Raw genomic sequence first — 23,137 nt, 5'->3', positions numbered from 1 at the left:
CAAAAAACACAACATCTAAATCCACATAGACTAAATAAAACTTTACAATGACTTGTTTTTTATTGAAATTCTCTTTAAAGAAAACTGGCGTTCTAATTATTTTAGGACAATTCAGACACAAGTAAACACCCGCCACCACCATTTTTGGGAACAGCGTAATGACATCAAAAGTTCACAAATGGCATGAATAGCAATGGAGTTTGTTAAAAACAGAACAATTCTTTTTTGTCATCAGATTTTTATTTTTTAATTTAGAGTGGTTATTTTGAAGTGTATCATTTTTTTCTTGCCTTTTTCAACAATATTTTGAATTTCTTCTGGGTGCCACTATGTTAAGGCGCACATGTCGCCCGATTTCATGCGAATCCTTCCATGATGCACTGGGTTTGCGTTAAGGTGGTATAACAGGCATGACTGTATAAGGGTCACCTTGTGCAGCCTCACATTATCTCAGATTAGATTAATTATTTGCAAACTACCTTCTTTATTTTGAAAAAAATGAACAAGAGAAACAACAAGAGTAATAAGGATTCAAAAGTCGAAAAAAACAAACCAGGATAACAACTAAGATGTTCCTGATAACAAGTTAGAATATTCTGACAAACAAAAGCCACCTTTTCTTTTTATATGTGAGTTTTACATAAGGAATATACTGTAGTTTGATACAACTGTAATCATTTTATGACAAGATGGAGAGGCAGAACCACTCTCACAGGCACCATTTCTTCCATCCCATCATTTTGCCCCATCCCCTAATGAATTAAATTTAAGCCCACTAGACCAGAAACTTTGGCCACCCTTGGTAAAGATAATGAGAATCCTCAGACAAATCGTCAAGGTGGAGAATTCATTTATTTTTGGAACTTGACCCATATTACAAGCACAGGAGAACAAAAGCATTTGTATTTCTTTAAGCAAACTATTTATAGCTCAAGGCACAGGATGTCTTTTTAATGTCATTGGTGTGTCTTGCAGTAAACAACTTTGCAAAGTACAGTTTTTTTTTGTGACGCATTTAAAACTTTCTATTTCCTATTTTGCTAGGCTTCAGGAAAAATCATTACAGTGGGTCAAACAAGACAAAGAAACTTTGAAATGAATCTAGCCAGCATAATTCTTGAAAGGCAACCAACGCATCCTAATTCTATTTAATACTTTTTGCAATATATTATGAAAACATTAAAAAGCAATAATGCATCAACAAAGCAGTAAAACAGAATATATATTGTGGCGGGCGGCTGGGGGCTGTGCCTGGCCAGGATGGCGAGAAGGACCGGGAGAGGGAATATGCCTCCCCTAGACCACAAGAGGGCAGCCACCCTGGTTTGTGTGGGGGCCACGGGAATTGAGCATGGACGCTCAACCCTATAGGTGCCCAGAAGACTGTGAAACCCTGGACGTCAGCACTTCCACCCTACCCGGAGGTGCTGGCGGAAGTATTACCAGGGACACCCGGAGTGCTTACGGGTGCTCATGCGGAATTTCCACCACACTAGGAAGTGCCGCAGGAAGCTCATCAGGGGGCACCTGGAGCATGTCCGGGTGGAGATAAAAGGGGCCACCTCCCTCCAGTCATTAGCTGGAGTTAGGTGGAAGAGGACGAAGCTCGGAGGAGAGAAGTGGAGGCGGCGAAGACAGGACTTAGGAGAAGCCCGGGCTTGAGGGTGTGTGGTGCAGGGGCACTGGGTTGTGTGCTGGACTTTTGTAAATAATTGTAAATAAATGTGTGGTGGGTTTTGAACCATTGGTGTCTGCCTGTCTGTGCCGAGGCTGATCTTCCAATATATATAATATATATATATATATATATATATATATATAAATATATATATATAGAGAGAGAGAGAGAGAAAAAGAGAGAGAGAGAGACAGACAGGTGGGCAAAAGTATATTGTATAATAATAGTATAAAAATAATATATTATTACTTATTTATTAATTATTGTATATTTATACTATTTGTCTTCTTCTTTGTCATCTTCTTCTTATTATTGTTATTGTTATTAGCAAGTAGACTACAAGAATCTTATATATAAATGTCTACATGTGGAAGTGTGTGTGTGTGACTACAGCATGAAGCTCAAAGAAAGCGACTCTGTCGCCAAAGTGAAACTTCCGAGAAAAGACAAACTCACTTAGCCACTAATACACAAGTGAGGTGAGCACATCGGCAAAACAAAACCTCCGAGGTGAGAGAAACTCGCTTAGCCGCTGATAGACAACGGAGGAGAGCACATCGGCAAAACGAAACCTCCTAGGAAAGAGAAGCTCGCTTAGCCGCTAATGCACAACCGATACGATTGATTGATTGATTGATTGAAGTGCCAGAATCCATGGTTTCTAGGAGCCTGGGATTTTTACAGCAGAGGTTTACGCAGCTAGTGTGTTAATAATGAAGGTTGGCAATTTAAACACTTATGAGATTGTAACAGAGTAGGCTGTGCCAATGTGACATTTTTTTGAGTTAATAAAGTTGTTGTAATAATCATAACCTGAATGTCTTTTCCACACAAACAACTGTAAACCTGCTTTTACCCACACCTGTATAGTCACACATGTGGGTCCCACGATCTCCTCATGGGCTCATCTGAGGTGTGTGATAACCCGCCTGTGCTGTAGCTAACAGATTTTTCTCCTTCTTTCCCATCAGCACAGAGGAACGGCTCAATTAGAGCACTAACTCCGCCCCTTTCAGTTTGCGTAACATTAAAAGCCCGGCTCACCCAGACTAAGGCGTCTTTTGATGAGCAGAGCTGACTGCTGGACAGAGCTCTTCTGAAAATGACCCGACTACAATCGACAAAGCGCCAGAGTAAATGTGCAGTTTGATTTTACCCAGAAGGGCTGTTTATTGATGCCAGGAAGGCTCTATTTTTGTTGAACTTGTGCATTGAATGGGATGAACTGGTTGGTGTCCCCAATATTCTTCATCTTTTATACATGTAATTCCTACACCCAGCCATAATACATGTTTTAAAGCAGGCAGAGTGAATCTGAGCTGCGGACCATCAGAGCCACTTTGAGTACTTGGGACTGGCATAACGGAGGCCTTGCACTTTTAGTAGTATAACAATAATGGTCGTGGCATACAGTACTACACACTTTCTGTGGACTGTTAGCTTTCAAAATGTATCCTACAGTATTGGCATTTCCTGTTTTCTGACTCTTTCTTAGTTTTGCCCTGAAACTTAATTGCTAATTTAGCATTGTATTGGTATTGAATTTTTGTAGCTCCTTATGATGGTAATTGCTGTTACAGTTTTTAAAGTATATTTGCTAGGTCTAGCTAGAACTTAACTGCTACATTACAATTACAATTTTTCGATTTATCGTACTTATTTGCTTATAGAGTGTTACACATAAGCATTGGAGGACCACCTTCTGGGCTCATCTGAGGAGTGTGGGGGGGCAGCACTATCACTAAATATGTTGTCTCCTTCTTCCCCTTCAGTATTGAAAAAACACCCAACCAGGGGAGACTGACCTCTGCCCCTACCGTCTGACACCCCATAAAACACAAACATGATGATAGGAGGTGTCACGCCATGATCTGGATGATCCGCAGGCTGGAGCTCCAATAGCCTAAGAAGAATGACTGGAAAAATATTTGTTAAGCAGCCAGGAAAAGGCTAAACTTTTTGTTGTGTTTACATTTTCTTTGCATTATGTGCTGTTGAGTGTTTGTTTCGGGTCTTTAAGGGCTTTGTTTGAATTAAATGTGGACGACCGAGTTTGCACCCCAAATTTCTATTTCGTGTGCTCCTTTCGCTCGCAGGACTACAATATTTAATACTGCATCATTACCTTTTTAGTTCTGTAAAATGTCTTTGGATGCACTAAAAACAAAGATCGACTGCCATTGACATATTGTAAATGATATCACACTTTCCTGTCTACCATTGTAAACTCTTCTCTGTCCGACACATCTAAGTAGCTTGTCTGGTTGATGATGCAGCAAATCATTAGGCTGATAAGTATGCTGTCAGGATTAAAGACATGCAAAAAAAAGTCAAAACTGTACAGTTAAGCTTGTCTTATCTAATATCTTTACTTACTCTGTAATTAATGCAGCAGAAAAACAGAGAAGGGCAGTCTTAAATTTTAACTTTTTAATAAAAGCACCCCAATCTATCAATTCTTTACAGAGTTATGGTGAACCAAAGCCTATTTGCAACCATCTGATTTACATGTGTTTTCATATTATTTGTGACTACTTCACAAATCACAATGGAAAAGCATGTTCTATATTTCTACAACATGACCATAAACAGGTGATGGGACCCCTGAGTGTCACGTAGTAAGTGTATTGCCTGTAGGATGGCAAGGCTGAGGTGCTGGAGGGGAATTTGGAGTATTAATTCTTTCAACAACTAATGGGATTACAAGAGAGTTTTTAAACAGTGTTAGATTACAAGTGTCCACCTGACCAACCATGACAGAAGATAAGCCTTTTAATTTTCCCATTTCTTTGGAAGGTCAGTGCAATTAGCTACAATATGCCCAGAAATGTGCAATCGAAAGAAAGCTGGCACTCCCTTTTCTGTTTAAATTCCAACTTTTTTTTCTGTTATCCTAGATCCAGTTTTGAAAACAAAATCTATAATAAATTCCAAAGTGTTACCAACATCATGACTTGCTAGTTTATCTTTAATTTCAGGACTTAATCCCTCTTTAAGCAAATAATCCACACTACACACCTCCTCACCCATGTCGGCGTCTATGGTTTGAAATGTGACCACTTAGTCGGGTATGTTTATATTGCTTGCTTAAATTCGAATAATTTGTCTAATGCTACTTCTGACATAAGTGGTAAGTCAAATACCTTTTAGAAGTTCTTAATAAACACTACTAATAAATGTCAACTAGGGCACATTGCACCATGTTGGGAATATTTCCATTTCAACAGCTTGTAATCCAGATAGATAGATAGATAGATAGATAGATAGATAGATAGATAGATAGATAGATAGATAGATAGATAGATAGATAGATAGATAGATAGATAGATAGATAGATAGATAGATAGATAGATAGATAGATAGATAGATAGATAGATAGATAGATAGATAGATAGATAGATAGATAGATAGATAGATAGATAGAAAACAAATACAAACAAAAATTACTAAAGAGAAAGAACATTTGGGTGGCGATTAAGAAGATCAGTTACAGTCCCAGTGAGGCATTACTGTATGCAGGTGTATTGCCGTTGGTATAAAGGAGTCCCAGTCACATTTCTCGACACACTTTTGCTGAATAATTCATTGGTTGAATGTCAACATTGTTGTTGTGTCAGAATGGGGATGAGCAGCTTTGTTCATAATGGCAGCCAGTTTTCTTATTCATTTTTTTCCTCCAATACTACCTCCAGCATGAGCATCCGATAACTCAACCAGCCTTTTTAATTAGGTTGTTGATTCCATGGGCCTCTCTTGAAAAGATCTTATCAGCCCAGGAAACTGCTGGGTAAAAAATACACTGTCTATCACAGAGATGTCGAAGATGTAAAGAATGTTATTACCAACATTAAAGGAGCCCCTTCTTGTAAGATGAAAGAGCCCGATCTGCCCCTTCTTATGTTACTAGACCAGTGCAGCCCATCAATGATGCAGAACCCACAAGTATCTGAAGCAATGCACCACCTCCACATCCACTCTCTGAATAGTGACCAGACACAGAGGCTCTTCAGTGTACTTTTAACAATAGATACAGTCGATAAAAAAACAAATACAAACAAAAATTACTAAAGAGAAAGAACACTTCTAACTTAGCTAAAGATTAAGAAGAGCAGTTACAGTCCCAGTGAGGCATTATGCAGGTGTATTGCCGTTGGTATAAAGGAGTCCCAGTCACATTTCTTGACACACTTTACAGAAGCTTAACAAACTATAAATATCATAACAAACCACAATCCCCCAAACATACACATGAACTTGAGCCTTGCATAATAAGAGAACAGCTGCCAACTGATAAGATGTGGTCAGATCTGCCCAGTTGTGCCACAGGTTTACATTTAAGGACATTAACATTTGGATAGAGGAGGTCTAACTTGTTTTGTCCACAAATGGAACATGCGGGTAAAACTTTGTTCCTTCCAAAATCACCAGCATTCTAGGGTGAGATTGATTCACCATTACTGTGTTGGTAACAGAACAAATCATATTGGTGGCTGAATTAATTAACACTAACAAGAATGATATAACTTATCTCCTTTGGCTGTAAAGTGGACAAATTCAGTCAATATTTCAATGTCTGGATTGCGCACTTTAGTTCTAATTATAATGTTCTTGCTTTTTCACCATTGCTCAATCACGCAAATTTCCAGTCCCCTTCTTGCCTTTTCCTCTCCTTTTGATCATAAAGGATGAAGCCCATTCTGCATTAAAATAGCATCTGAAAGAAAAAGTTTGTGCTGGTTCTCCGCAGCACCCACAATGCCACAGTACCTGAACGTACTGTGACTTGTCATGAGATGTGACAGCTCATCCAACTTATTTAAAAGCAATCAAACATTCTTTATTATATGGAAGCAGGCCAGAGCTGAAACCTTTCCACCTCCTACTTTTATCCTCAATCTGGATCTTCGCCCTTGCCAACCTCAGAAGAGTTGTACCAGACCTCCTTAAACTCTAGTAATCTGAATGCTACCATCTGAGTATAGGGATATTTAATACATCCCACTTTACGTTCCTTAATGTGCCTAACACTGTCAGATTTTGTAGAGTTTGTTCAGATCCTCCACGCACATCTGTTAAGTTTGCAGCTTCTCAGGCAGGTGGCTGAGATGAACCAACACTTGGGTGTTTGAGGACAGCAGCAGTGACGAGGGAATTTTTAAAAAGAGTTCGATTACAAGTGCTCACCCTACCAACCATGAAAAAAATGAACTTTTTTGTTTCCCTGTTTCTTTGGAAGTTTTGTGCAATTAGCTACAATATACCCAGAAATGTGTCAGATCATATCTAATCTTAACATTAATTGTTAAATAATAAAATGATCAAAAACTAGAAATAATAAAATGAGACCTTTTGTAAAAAGCTTTCCGGAAGTGGAATAGTAAATGTATGGAGTAGTTTAGCTGAATCATAAATAAAACTGATAGTTTTTTAAAATACCCTGGTTGTCTTCTCTTTTTTATCTTCATATGCAGCAGGCTGTCAGGTATTAGTGCTTCACAGTTTCCTGTCAAATAGCCATTAAGCGGTGACTTTAATGTAGAAAGCCGAAAATAAAGCAGTGCCACGTTGTATATTTACCACTTACAGTATCTACATTTGTTTTCATCTAGTAAAATGGAAGCAGTGTGAAATTGTCAATCGTGATGGTTCCTCATGCTTGACAGATGTGATTGGTGTGCACCAGACTGACTCTCCTAAAATTGCTTTGTCTATCTGCTATATCAACTGGAGTGCGGTATTTTATGATCACTTTGTTTTCCCAATTTTATTAACCGGAGACATTTTAAAGCAGAGCCTGGACCACCCACCATTTAATAATCCCTCGTCTATATAATGCACTCTTTCAGTATTTATCATTAACTGCATTTGTCCATTGATGGATATCACAGTGGCATTATTGGGTTCTGAAGGTTCTCCTTAAGGCCACAGGACAACTAATAATAATAGCTCTTCATTCACTCACCCAATTTTCAAACTTGATTAATCAAAGTCAGTGCAGGAAACAACCTTGGATGGGAAATTTGATAATAATAATGGCACGTAGAGGAGGCCAAGTGGCAAAATTAACCAAAGGGCCGCAGGTTCAAGGCTTATTTCTGATTTACAGAGAGACTCTGAAGATCTGATTGTGCATCGGTTAAATTCAAGTATCTCTATAATTAGGAAGGACAGACTTTACAAGTAGCTTGGAATAGAAATAATATAAAATTATAATAAGTCAGATTAAGATCCATCCATTCATTCATTACTGAGTTTGCTTATTCTAATTCAGAGTAAGTGCAGGGCATATGCCGACAGCATTGGCATAAATGTAGAGACCATCTCCCTGCACCCAAAGTACTAGCACAGCACAAGTCACATGGTAAAATATGTATTTATATTTATTGTTTATTACTTGCATTAGATGGCCTTTCTATAAACACTGATGAGAATTAATGAAATGGAAATGCAAATATAAACGAATGAACATCTGTCCTCCTGTTTAATCACACTGGATTCTATTGCATTCGAACACTTTGAAAGATGTGATTTTAGGATGGCGTCACAAATCCAAGATTAACTTAATTAGTACTTTTTGCAGTTCATATTTTTGTGACTCCTGACAATTGAATCTAGCTCTGCACATGTGACTTTGACTTTTTGGTTAACAATTTGTAGACTCACTTCCTGATATCTGGTATCTGTCCTTGCCTGTTCTTTTAACCGCGTCCTTTTCTCCTGGTCATCCATATTACTAACCGAGAATGGTAAATCGGAAGGCACGGACGCAGGTACACGGCGATGGGACCAGGAGACATAGTGCGCAGGCGCCTACAGCGCGCGTCTCATAAACCGCAAGCGAAGTCTGATCCACCGCGAACGAAGGAGTCACGGCCCAAAAACGAAAGAGCTCAACTAACGTGAATAAGAAATCAAGCAACAACGCGCCCATAGCTAACGACTAACGACACAGCCACACAAAAAAGAGGATTCTGCGCTGCACCCCAGAGTCAAACGGAAGAGGCTACGGAGGCCCGACAGGTCCACAAAGATAGTACGGAAGGCGCGGGAAAGTACAGTCGCAGGCGCCTACAACGCGCTTCTGAACTAAACGTCCACACTACACAACATGGTCCACGCGCTTCTAACACACCCCAAGCATAAACACGAGATAGTACAGAAACCCCACAGATCCGGACTCCACAACATATGTGAATCACATTACAGTAATACAATATTAAGCACTTTACACATGGACAACTGTATGTAGCCCTCTCAAGAGATTACAGAACCCTACATGTCCACACTACACAGCATAGTCAAACCCGACATAGTACGGAAGGTGCAGGCGCCTACAACGCGCTTCGAAAGCACCGCAGGCAAAAACCAGAGATAGTACAAAAGCCCCAAAGATCCGGACTCCACAGCATATGTGAATCACATTACAGTAATACAATACTATAAGTACCGTACTCACAGAAAACACAAACAGAAGAGGCTTCGGCATCCCGCCCCACAGTCAAACCAAAGAAAGTGCGGGGTCCCCAAACGTCCACAAAACACAGCATAGTCAAACCCGAGATAGTACGGAGGGCGCATGCGCCTATACACCGCAAGCAAAGGAGCCACGGCTCAGAAACGAAAAAGCTCAACTAATGGAAATAAGTAATTTTAACAGTACGTGCGATTATCCATATTACTAACAGTAAACAACGTATAACTAATGGAGTCACGGCTCCAAAACGAGAAACACCATTAACCCGGCTGGATTACCACAACACAGTCTTAACCGACTGTATGTGGCCTTCTCAAGAGAGTACAAAACCCTACACATCCACACTACACAGCATAGTCAAACCCGACATAGTACGGAAGGTGCAGGTGCCTACAACGCGCTTCTAAAGCACCGCAGGCAAAAACCCGAGATACTGTAGTACAGAAGCCCCGAAGATCCGGAATCCACAGCATATGTGAATCACATTACAGTAATACAACACTATAAGTACTCACAGAAAACACAAACAGAAGAGGCTTCCACGTCCCACCCCACAGTCAAACCAGAGAAGGTACGGAGTCCCCAGACGTCCACAAAACACAGCATAGTCAAACACGAGATAGTACGGAAGGCGCATGCGCCTATCCACCGCAAGCGACGGAGCCACGGCTCAGAAACGAAAGAGTTCAACTAACGGAAATAGGTAATTTTAACAGTACATGCGATTATCCATATTACTAACAGTAAACAACGTATACCTAATCAGCAAATCCCAAGGACAGACCATGGACAGAGTCGGCCTTTACCTCTCTGAGCCTGTATTTAGACATGGACAACTTTATGTAGCCTTCTCAAGAGTTCGGCATGCATGTGACGTTAACGTCAAGATTATCATAACTCCATACCAAGGAAAACTCATTCAAGGACAACACGCCATCTTTACTACAAATGTGGTGTATGAAGATATCCTTTGTACGTCATCTACACCTTTACACTCCAATATATCTCATACATAGATCTGCGCAAACTCAAAGACATTCTATACTTACATAACATTAACAATTAAACTGCTATTGTCATTTATATATATTACATAGACATACAGATGTTGTAATGGTGAACATGATACATATGTGACAATTACCAGGACAGACAATAATCTCTTTCAAATCTGTTTCGGGTTACCCAAGACCAGGGGTTGGCGAGTGAAGCGAGCATGGGGCTGAGCCCCCCTAGTTACTCATAAAATTTTACTGACTACTTTTATCACACAATAGACTTACCGTCAGAGTTCGCTCCTTGTGGCACTCACCCTGGGAGCACAAGAGTCAGTAAGTTATTTTCTAACCTGAACAGGGCTTTGAGGGGTACTGAAGGCTATTCCAGCTTAGCATAGGGTGCATGGCAAGAACAAATCCTGGACAAGATGCCAGTCCATCGCAAACACACACACACCCCCACACACTCTATAGGCCAATTTAGTATCACAAATCCACCTAACTCACCCATCTTTGAATTGGGAGAGGAAACCAGAGCCCCCAGGAATAATCCTGGGAAATAGACGAGGAGCCAGCTGCTTTTAAAAGCAACTTCTTATCTTTCTATTTAATCTCATTGTTTTCAGTTGCATTCATACACTTTGAAAGATGAGATGTCAGGATGGTATCACAAATCCGATATTAACTTAATTAGTGATTTTTGGAGTTCTTATTTTTGTGACTCCTGACAACAGAATCTAGCTAAGCACTATTGACTTTGATTTTTTGGTTAGCAATTTGTAGACTCTCATCCTGACATCCGGTATCCATCCTTGCCTGTTCTTTTGATCGCATTCTTTTCTCCTGGTCATTGCTCATAAGATTTTTACTGACTATTTTTATCACACAATAGACTTACCGTCAGAGTTCGCTGCTTGTGACACTGAAGCTGGGCGCACAAGGGTTATCCTGGGAAATAGATAAGGAGCACCAGGTACCTCTAAGAGCAAGTTGTAATCTTTTCCCAGCTGTGGACTCGGACACAGTCCAGACAAGATGCAAATATTAAGAAAAGAGAAGTTGAGGAGCACAAGATGCACCCAATTAGGTGATATTTAGAATTCAAGAAAGGTGCAACATCTGACAATCACAGGACAATAAAACAACTAATAACAAGAAGAACCAAATACCAACAAGTCGCTTCCCATTCCAGGCGTCAAGAGAAAAGGCACTAAAACCTATTGTGTTGCATTTGGGAATAGGGACCCTAACCCTGTATTTTAGACATTACACAAAGGACAGAGGAGAGCGTTTGGTTTTGTGACTGTGCACAAGGTTGTAAAAGAACTTTAATTTCTCTTTCTTTTAGAGTTTAGCAAAAAGAAAGCAAACCTCACAGATCTCTGTTAACAGTCTGAGACCTCCCATTGACTGACCTTTCATGGGACTGTGAGAAATAAAACATTTTATTTTGTTACAATTTGAATAGAATCAAGCAGGAGTTCTAGTCTTCACATGTGTTGATGAGCAAAATTATTCATCCAAAACTGAAATTGTTGTGAAACTACAGAATTTTTTAATTCTAGAATTTAATTTTGAAAAAAAAAAAAAAGAATAACCAAATGGTGTCTCTAACAACAGAAATTCGCACCATTAGCACATACAGTTAGGTCCATAAATATTTGGACAGAGACAACTTTTTTCTAATTTTGGTTCTGTACATTACCACAATGAATTTTAAATGAAACAACTCAGATGCAGTTGAAGTGCAGACTTTCAGCTTTAATTCAGTGGGGTGAACAAAACGATTGCAGAAAAATGTGAGGCAACTAAAGCATTTGTTTAACACAATCCCTTCATTTCAGGGGCTCAAAAGTAATTGGACAAATTAAATAACTGGAAATAAAATGTTCATTTCTAATACTTGGTTGAAAACCCTTTGCTGGTAATGACAGCCTGAAGTCTTGAACTCATGGACATCACCAGATGCTGGGTTTCCTCCTTTTTAATGCTCTGCCAGGCCTTTACTGCAGCGGCTTTTAGTTGCTGTTTGTTTGTGGGCCTTTCTGTCTGAAGTTTAGTCTTCAACAAGTGAAATGCCTGCTCAATTGGGTTAAGATCAGGTGACTGTCTTGGCCATTCAAGAATTTTCCACTTCTTTGCTTTAATAAACTCCTGGGTTGTTTTGGCTGTATGTTTTGGGTCATTGTCCATCTGTATCATGAAACGCCGCCCAATCAATTTGACTGCATTTAGCTGGATTTGAGCAGACAGTATGTCTCTGAACACCTCAGAATTCATTCGGCTGCTTCTGTCCTGTGTCACATCATCACTAAACACTAGTGTCCCAGTGCCACTGGCAGCCATGCACGCCCAAGCCATCACGCTGCCTCCACCGTGTTTTACAGATGATGTGGTATGCTTTGGAAAATAAGCTGTTCCACGCCTTCTCCATACTTTTTTCTTGCCATCATTCTGGTAGAGGTTAATCTTGGTTTCATCTGTCCAAAGAATGCTTTTCCAGAACTGTGCTGGCTTTTTTAGATGTTCTTTAGCAAAGTCCAATCTAGCCTTTCTATTCTTGAGGCTTATGAGTGGCTTGCACCTTGCAGTGCACCCTCTGTATTTACTTTCATGCAGTCTTCTCTTTATGGTAGACTTGGATATCGATACGCCTACCCCCTGGAGAGTGTTGTTCCCTTGGTTGGCTGTTGTGAAGGGGTTTCTCTTCACCATGGAAATGATTCTGTGATCATCCACCACTGTTGTCTTCTGTGGACGTCCAGGTCTTTTTGCGTTGCTGAGTTCACCAGTGCTTGCTTTCTTTCTCAGGATGTACCAAACTGTAGATTTTGCCACTCATAATATTGTAGCAATTTCTCGGATGGGTTTTTTCTGTTTTTGCAGCTTAAGGATGGCTTCTTTCACCTGCATGGAGAGCTCCTTTGACCGCATGTTGTCTGTTCACAGCAAAATCTTCCACATGCAAGCATCACACCTCAAATCAACTCCAGGCCTTTTATCTGCTTAATTGATAATGACATAACGGCGGACTTGTCCACACCTGCCCATGAAATAGCCTTTGAGTCAATTGTCCAATTACTTTTGAGCCCCTGAAATGAAGGGATTGTGTTCAAAAAATGTTTTAGTTGCCTCACATTTTTATGCAATCGTTTTGTTCACCCCACTGAATTAAAGCTGAAAGTCTGCACTTCAACTGCATCTGAGTTGTTTCATTTAAAATTCATTGTGGTAATGTACAGAACCAAAATTAGAAAAAAGTTGTCTCTGTCCAAATATTTATGGACCTAACTGTATATTTTCATCTCGTCTAAACCCCTTTTCTCTGTGTTGAAAAGAAATGGTGTTTGTCACAATCAAAATTTGCACCATTGCCAAATATATGTATATCTTATCTCCAACCCTTTTCTCCACAAGTAAAATCATGGGTGAAGTTATTCTGGTACAAAGCAAGGAGAGTCGGGCATGGCAAAGGAGCACATACCTACAAGCACATCTTGCCTGAAGAAGGGGCCTGAGTTGCCTCGAAAGCTTGAATATTTTTAGTTAGCCAATAAAAGGTGTCATTTTGCTTGACTTTTCATTACTCTCCACTACTACAATCCATTGGCTCAGGTATGAAGCCACCAGCAAGCCTTTAGAAGGATTCATCTTGGATCACCTTACAAATTTGGGGAAAGTAAGAGCAAATGGTCTTACATCTGACCCCATATGAATGGTACAAGGCATGGATGTTGACTCAGAGAACAATGCAGATAACAGCACATAGAGCCGTATCAAAGGAGCCATGGAAGATCAAGGCAGCTTTGGAGCATGGCTAAGCATGAAGATAGTGGTTTCGGCTGTAGAGTAAATCTTAGGTTCCTTGCTTACCAAACAAGTCCTCCAAAAGCCTTATTTTAGGGAATTTCGTGTTTTGCAATTGAGAAACTATGTGCAAATTGAATATTAGGGGCAATCACAATACACAACAAACTTCACAATGGTTAGCTAATAGCCATGTTGTCCCTTTAGCCTCAAAATCGTTTTCTGTGTATCATTGTCCATTGCCTGATTGTGTGAACTCCATGGAATTTAACATTTCAACTTTAATTGAAATGGGATTCAGTGTTAACTGGTGGATGAAAATTGGATTAGATATACAATTTTAGATAATACTTGCGTGTTAGAACACTTAAGCAATGTTTTATTTTTTTGTAACCTAAAAAACCCAAGTAATTTGCAGAAAAATGCTTCAAGGCTAAAATATCACATTTCTTTTTCTTGTGTCAAGCTGAGATGCATTCTAACAATATGAGGTGCGCTTTGCAAAGCACATTTAAACATAAATGTCTGCGTGAGATCATTGACTACTAAACATGTCCAGATAATTTCATTACTGACATTTGCCTGCTGCTGTACATTACTGAGTAATTACTCACCTACAATATCTGTACAACTGACACTGTGAAAAGTGAGTGCTGATACCCAGCTAATGGAGGAACATCTAGGGTAGAGGTATACATCATGGACACAAACAGCTGATGTCAAGGAAGCCATCGGTTTTCTGTCACTGAATCCAACCAGAAATGCAATTATGTTAGGTGATCTGCCACTCAATCTTACAAATTCATTAACCTTACCGTATTGCATGTTGAACCAACAGAGTTGACCCAACTGCCAAGGCTGACATACCAGTTCAATTCTTTGTCTTTCCAGCAAATCAGAAAAGTGGCAGAACAAAGAAAATTGGCCTTATTCATCCAGTCTCTTTCTTAATATTTAAGGGTAAAATTCTGCGATTCCTTGTTGTTATTTCTTTTAACAATGTTTGAAGTGAATGCACAACTCCTTATTCATATTCGAGTGATGCCATGTGACTGATTTGCTGAACTATATCAATAATGTGAAAAGATTGGTTAAGCTTGAAGAATTTAAAGTATCAAGTATGAACATTGTCTGATATAAAAGAAATATGATGAAGAAAATCACGTCCTTAAATAAGATAATATATAGAAAGCCTGTTCTGAGAGATGGTCACAGTATTTGCCTCATCTCTGTGCCACCATTAAGAAATGGCGTGTTGTAAATGTGTTATATTATTTTAAATTATATTGTTCAAGGGCAACGCAATAGAGCTGTTGTTACCGTTGACACTTTAAGACAGTTATGCAATGCTTCAGCGCACTATCATCATCTCTTTTGCTTTACACTCAGTTTTCTTAAACAAAACTGCACTTAACCTCTGCCAGTCATTCAACTGTAGTACAATTGCTAACTTTGTCTAAAGCTTACTGTCCCATTTTGTGTTAGCAGCTACCAGAACCAATCCTCGTAGCAGCAAGTACAGTGCAGACAGGAATTTCAAAAGCATTTCAGTCCATTAAGCAGCGCATGCCATAATGCCAGATATTGATGTATTTTTTAAAGTGCCATCTTCTTCTTTGCTACATCTCCTTACTACCACATGTGCAGTACTTTTTGTTTGTTTTTATTTTTTGTATTTTTATGTTTTTATGGAATACATATGGCAAAACAAATTAGTGCAAACCAAACATTTAATTATAAAAAAGAAATTATGAATTAAAAACACTCTCTCCTAAGCACCCACCCATTATCTTCCCAGCACTCCAGTTTAGCCAGGAGATAGAAGAGGGAAGGCACAGCTTCACCAAAAAAGCCACCACTCACATCATTGTGACTCTCAATAAATCACACACAGGACTCAGAATGAATTTAGAAGCTGGCACACACCTTTAACTCCTGCAACAGGTAATTCAAGTCCCAAACTAGGAGAAAGGGCAGATAATGTAGAATCAGAGGGGCTTGGACCGCACAACGGCTTGGGCAGATTTGTGGAAGATGAAAGTGCATCAGAAATAGTAAAGGGGAATTAAAAGATACAGACAGTGAAATAGTGGATGCCTTAAACTTATATTTTTCTGAGGTCTTCACAAATGAGCAAGTGGATAACCTCCCAGAGGTAACAGGGACTACTAAGGAGGTACTGAGGAATCTGGAAATTGTAGAGGGAGAAGTACTGCTCAGATTAAATAGGCTGAAATCAAACAGATCACCAGGACCAGATAATATTTACCCTCGAGTTCTTAAGGAGGCTAGTGTGTACAAATATAAACCCTTGACACATATTTTTAGGAAGTCACTGCACACTGGAGAGATTCTGAAGGACTGTAAAATGGCAAATATCATCCCATTATATAAAAACGGTGACAGGGCAGATCCAAGCAACTATAGGCCAGTAAGCTTAACGTGCATCACAGGAAAATTAATGGAAGGCATTATTAAGGACAAGATTGAGCAACACCTGGCAAAAACAGGAGTTTTCCTGAACAGTCAGCATGGGTTCAGAAGAGGGACGTAGTGTTTTAATAACATGCTGGAATTCTATGAGGAGGCAACAAAAGGATACGATCAAAGTGGAGCAGATGATATTATCTATCTGGACTTTCAGAAAGCATTTGATAAGGTGCCACATGACAGGTTGGGCATCAAACTGAAAGAAGTGAGAGTTCAGGGTGCTGTGTGTAGATGGGTGCAAAATTGCCTCAGACACAGGAAGCAGAGGGTAATGCTGCGAGGAACCTCATCAGAATTGACCGATGTTGAGTGGTGTTCCACAGGAGTCAGTGTTGGGGCCTCTGCTATTTTTAATATATAAAAATGATTTATATATATTAGTAACAAGGGCGGCATGGTGGTGCAGTGGTAGCGCTGCTGTCTCGCAGTTAGGAGACCTGGGTTTGTTCCCAGGTCCTCCCTGCGTGGAGTTTGCATGTTCTCCCTGTATCTGTGGATGCTCCGGTTTCCTCCCACAGTCCAAAGACATGCAGGTTAGGTGGATTGGCAATTCTAAATTGGCCCTAGTGTGTGCTTGGTGTGTGGGTGTGTTTGTGTGTGTCCTGCGGTGGGTTGGCTGGGATTGGCTCCAGCAGACCCCCGTGACCCTGTGTTCGGATTCAGCGGGTTGGAAAATGGAAGGATGGATGGATATTAGTAACAAGATGGTTACGTTTGCAGATGATACCAAGACAGGTGGATTAGCAGATAATTTGGAATCTGTTATATCATTACAGAAGGATTTGGACAGCATACAGGCTTGGGTAGATTTGTGGCAGATGAAATTTAATGTCAGTAAATGTAAAGTGTTACACATAGGAAGTAAAAATGTTAGGTTTGAATACACAATAGGAGGTGTGAAGCTTGAATGTACAACTTATGATAATGACTTAGGAGTCATAGTGGACTCTTCACTGTCTACAGTACATCTACACATTGTACAGAAGTGATCAGGAAGGCTAATAGGATATTAAGTTATAAATCATGATATGTGGAATACAGGTCAAGGGGGTCATGCATAAGAGGCTTCGTATGTGTACTGTTTTGCTCTCTATATTACAAAAAAGACTTAGCAGTGCAAAAGAAAGTCTTGAGGAGAGCGACAAGGCTGATTCCAGGACTGAGAGGTATGAGCTCGAGAGACTGAATGAGATGAGCATTTACAGTTTAAGCAAACAGGGATTAAGAGGTGACATGATTGAAGTGTTTAAACTTATAAAGGGAATTAGTACAGTGGATCCCAGTTGCTACTTTAAAATAAATTCTGTAACAAGAACACCGAGACATGGTTAGAACCTTGTTAAAGGCAGATTTCACAAAAATGTTAGAATTGTTTTGTTCATGCAAAGAACCATACCAAATAGTGTGGTGGAAAGTAAAGACTTGTGACCACCAGGAGGCAAATTAGCACCCCAAACTCCAAACACAACTCACCCACAGACCGGTTCCAGTTTAACTAAATAATGATTTATTATTAACCATACATTTGTAGGCCATTTAATCAACCAAACAGTAAATCCACAGCTTCCGCCTCCTTCTCATCCTCCTTTACAAGTATCTTCCACTCCCTCCCAACTTTGACTCTCCAATGCTTTGAGAGGGCTCCCTTTTATTATGAACCCTTCATGAGGGCTTCTGGGACCAAGATGTTAACCCGCAGAAGCATTTCTTGGTCTTGCAGAAGCCATGCAGTACCTGCAGGCTCCTTTTCCATGGTGCCCTCTGCTGTTACCCAAGGACCCCAACAGGGTTGCATCTCTGGACTCCAACTCTCAGGCAACCTTGCAGATGTCCGAGTTGGGAGCCAGCCAGAGGAACTCTGCCACTTCTCGTGTTGGGGGATAAATTGTCCATAAAAAGCCATCATCCTCTACTCGACCGTGCAGTGCCTCCACTCCTGTGGTACCTTCATTATGTTGAACCAGCTAGGTAGAGAATCCTTTTCAACCCCTGTTGGGATGTCAGACCATTCTTTTCATTACTTATTGACTTTAGTGACCTAGGATCTCGACTTGACATTATTTTAGACAGCCTAGTTGAGTAGGATGGACGCGATTGGAATGGACTGTTCTTATCAGTTATTCTAATTCATCTTAGCATTGAAAAAGGAAGATTTTCAAATTTGTGTGACAGAGAATCAGGGGATTTATAACAAGGATCTAGGAATAACTATACAGAAGTTGTGCCCAAAATGAATACTCTCTGGTCCAAAGAGGAAAGAGAATAAGCAGAATTATCCAAGAGAAGGATCACTTGCAAAGTACCATATTTGAGACTGAGGAGGGAGAGAGAATCCCCATAGCTGGTGTTAAAACCTAACTGCACTATCAAGATCAACACTTTAAAAGACTTTTATTACAAGGAGACACGAGAGTTGGGCATTAAGGCAGCTGACCCCACAACATTCAGAATACTGTTTGTAACAAACTGTGTTTTCTTTGAAACTAAACCCTGTCTAGAAAGCAAAATCACCAAGATTCCCAGCCCATATGATACAATATGTAGAAAAGGTTCCTAGATATTTAGAACAAAAAAGAAAGCAGAGGGGATCATTGGAAAGGCTCATAAAGAAACATTTATGAGGGTGAGAAGCAAACAATGCAAAGATTTAAACTGGGTGTGTTGACAACAGAAAAACTCCTTGAAAATCGCAGAAGATTTGTGTAAAATGGCATATATTTTTACTGAGTTAAAGAAAGTATTTTTTTGAGGAAAAGGACCAGGAGACATGCAAAGACAAGTCAAAACCATGAGTCACTAGGTCTATCAACGAAATTGAACCAAGAACAAAAATCTGAGGTTAGACACAAGAATAAAAGAGTTGAGAACAACCCAGACATCAAAAATTTAGGTCTTGAAAGTTGCAAAAGAAGATGAGTTTCTTATGTGCAAACTATGAAGGCCATCAACACAACCTTTTAACTTCTCACCAGTTGACCCCTCGAAGATGTGATCCTAGGTAGCCATGCCTCTAGCAACTGGGATCTCTGACAAAATCCACAAAAGGACAGTACACAAGCAAAAACAAAATGGTGCTCATAGTCCATCATTTTTAATTTCTGTTTATTAATACCCACTGAGTATGAAACCCAAAACACATCAGACCTTCAGCTGTTTGACGCAGTTAAACAGACTTTAAAAAAATACCAGACCTTTCCTTCTAGTAAATAAATACAAAACAAATTGTGTGTCATATTAAATTTCAGCAGTATGTGCTGTTTTTTGTGAATGAACTGAGTAACACCGGCTTTGTACCTGAGTGAGTGATGACTGGATGCCCTGCTTTGTGGCACAGCGACCTCTCTGACCACCCAGAGATTCTGCTGGCCGTCCCCACATCTTGCAGAATCAGCAATCCCTGCAAGGCCAGCAGCAACCCAGGGAGAGAGCTTCCCTTCGTAGCCATGGGTGTCTGAGCACTGCTCACTTCTCCTCTCGCCTCTTGGGAGGCCTGCGGTCATCTGCAGAGGAGGCCTGGAGATTGAAGAGAAGAAAACATTAAGTATACTTTACATTGAAGTAGTCATTATTTTCTCATTTAATATTAAGCATACTGTAGTTAAAGAAATACTAAATCTTTTATAAATTGTTTTTGTTGTGTAAAATGTTTGGACTTTGTTCATTTTGTCTTAGACATAAACTAGCAACCTTGTGTTTGTTGGCCTAACTGTAAAGCAGAAAAAACAAGGGCTGATATTATGGCACCTCTTATAATTATAATAATAATATACTTCATTTGCCATTTACAATTTCTTGTATACAGAAATTATTTTTGCACATACCCCAACTTACTCAGAGTTTCATGGTCAAAGGACAGAGTCAGCTATTTGTACAGCATACCTGGAGCAATTGCAGGTTACGGACCTTGCTCAAGGGCCCAACAGAGTAGCATTCCTTCTGTCATTGTCAGGATTCGAACTGGCAACCTTTGAGTTACCAGCTCAGAGTCTTTAGCCACGGATCCACCACTCCACCCTACAAGTCTTTATTTTTGCTTTTACTGTGCTCCATACTTGAGTCCCACCTACAGGAACCACAAGATTTGAACTCATGTCAGAACACCGCACAGATGGAGAACGGCCACTGCATTTACTTTTTATTTTCTCTCTACCTAAATATGAGAGGACATTCTATTTCTGATCCAAAAGTAAGAGGTTCACACCATGCCTATGTAGGTTATCCACCAAATTGGATTTAATCCTCAAACTTTATTCTGATCAGCACAATTGTTTAGAAGAAAAATGGATGATTTAGACAGCTAAGCTGAAGAAATATTTTACATGCATGTACACTTGAAATAAATATGTACACAAACATTGCCATAAATATACAACATAGGATATTGCCCTTTGGAAGCCCCCCAAAGAAAGAATAAATAAAGGAGGAAAAGATACAAATACTTTAGGGAGTGCTGCACAAAGAGCAAATTAATAGAAGTAAAATAACAAACCTGCTGTCTTGAAAGCCTGTCTGTCCAATAGGGCTGCTCACCCACTTGCCCACCACAGTACTACATTGTTAAGAGACGCATTAAGTGTCCGATGATTATTGTGAGAGAATAAAAACACCAGGAAATGGTAACAAAGACATAAAAGGGTCAAAAAATGAGAAATCAAAAACAACCAGGCAATCAGGAATCAAACAGCAAGTCGTGAGCAAAAACAAGAGTCAAAACGTCAAAACAAACCTGCCGCTAGGGCCTACCTGGAAAATAAGTGAACTATGCTTCACAAAACAAAACGTTGTTTATCCACCAAGAGATAACGCAGGCAGACACCGGTGTGAATTATGACAGACTCAACGTGGCGTTACAAACAAGACAATGAGACAACAGTGTTGTGTAAATTAACGACACTAAAACACTAGTGAAACTAATATTTTTCAAAAATTTATCAAAATGAAACTTAAACAACAAAAGCAAAATTCGCAAGCCAAGAAATAAAAACATAAACATACAAAAAGTATCATTTATTACACACATCTAATGAATCCCTTTCTCTTTCTAGATCATAGACCCTGGTCAATTCAGGAGTTATGAATTATTCTAAATTTACCCCAGGTATACAACAGTTCTTTAAACCCATGATCATTCCATCTGTTCTAAAAGGCATGGACTCCAAAGCAAACTACCCAGCAGTACATTTTATTTGAGACACAAAACGCTCTCAAATGTTCCTTTCTTGGACTGTGTGCCCACTTTTGGCCAGGAGATGTTAACGACATTACTCACTTTTCAAGAAGAGCATCCTTGACATGTACTTGGTGTCCTGGGGGAATTATATGCTATAGCCCAGTCTGCAATGGCCTCTTCCTCACTCTCTCTCATAAGAAAAAGAAAACCTAAGCACATCTCATCAGTTTTAGCCTTGTTACATTGGGTGCCCATGTCATTTAGAATTAACTTTATAATACTACTAATGTTATATATAAACATCTATGTGTGGAAGTGTGTGTGTCTGTCTGTCCGGCCCGGAAGTGCCAGGCAAAGCGAATGTGCGGGGCTACAGCATGAAGTTCAAAGAAAATGACTCTGTCTCCAAAGTGAAACTGTCGAGGAAAGAGAGAAACTCGATTAGGTGCTAATACACAGAGAGGCGAGCACATCAGCAAAACAAAACCAACGAGGAGAGAGAAACTCACTTAGCCGCTGATAGACAACAGAGGCGAGCACGTCGGCAAAACGAAACCACTGAGGAAAGAGAACCTCGCTTAGCCGCTAATGCAAAACAGATGCGATTGATTGATTGAAGTGCCAGAATCCATGGTTTCTATGAGTCTGGGCTTTTTACAGCATGGACTTAAACAGCTAGTGGTGTATAAAGCTTTAATAATTTTGCTCCTTCCTATATTTTGAAGTGCCTGTCCCCCTACACTGCAAGTTATAACCTTACATCTTCTAATGGCGGTCTGCTTATAATTCCAAGAGCCAAGCATAAAAGAAATGGTGAGGTGGGCTTTTGCTGTAATGCTCCAAAAACTCTTTTATCGGAGTTAGATGTACACGAGGTGAAATATGAATACGTAATGTCGGTTGCCTGTATTGCTGCTGTTGCCACCTTGATCTTTCACAGCTCCTTCCATGCCACTCAACATGCTCTCGTCTGTCTTATCCCCCTGACTGCACATTCACTTCACTGACTCTCCTTGAATGAGCTCACTTAGGGTCAGAGGTAACACCCGCTGTACTTATTTCCCCCAACTTCAGCCCAGAAAGGCAAGGATCCTTAAAGAGACTCATCACAAACCCAGGCTAATTGGGTTTAACAGGGGCACACCACCTCCGGCTTTATTGTAAGTGTTGTCTATTCATTTCACCCCCAGGGACCAGTTCCAGATGTTCAAGGCCAGCTGCCTAATGATTATAAGATACCTAATGATTCTGCAACACAGAGTAGCCTTTTCTTTTATCTATTGATAACCGGCATTCTAGTTATTTTATTTGTTGTTTTCCGTCTTTGTGACATACTTGGCAAATTATATTTCTTCTTTATAAAAATATTAAAATATAGGCATGCGCTTCTTGATGTATGTTCTACAAAAATATATTGTTATGGGATTTGGATGTTGTGCAAACACCATATTATATACAGTACTTATCAAAGCTATATGGGATAATGCAGTGTACCTGTTTTGACTAAACACAGAGAGTCA

At 39.8% G+C, this 23,137-nt stretch overlaps 1 protein-coding gene across 3 annotated transcripts in view; it reads right to left on the bottom strand.

The window, feature by feature from the left end:
• sema5a (sema domain, seven thrombospondin repeats (type 1 and type 1-like), transmembrane domain (TM) and short cytoplasmic domain, (semaphorin) 5A) overlaps window positions 1-23,137 on the bottom strand; it is an 857,644-nt gene that overhangs the window by 586,006 nt on the left and 248,501 nt on the right. For all 3 annotated transcript variants that reach the window (XR_007935331.1, XR_007935332.1, XM_028803411.2), the window contains exon 2: window positions 19,742-19,960. Coding sequence is in view for 1 of the 3 variants with exons in the window: in XM_028803411.2 (XP_028659244.2) it covers window positions 19,742-19,892 (151 nt within the window). In the remaining 2 variants the exon portion in view is untranslated. The remainder of the gene's footprint in view (window positions 1-19,741; window positions 19,961-23,137) is intronic.

This window comes from Erpetoichthys calabaricus, chromosome 6, assembly GCF_900747795.2.
Source record: "Erpetoichthys calabaricus chromosome 6, fErpCal1.3, whole genome shotgun sequence".
Classification (NCBI taxonomy): Eukaryota; Metazoa; Chordata; class Cladistia; order Polypteriformes; family Polypteridae; genus Erpetoichthys; species Erpetoichthys calabaricus.
Note: the sequence above shows the minus strand (reverse complement) of the source record. Positions and strands in the feature narration are given on the sequence as shown.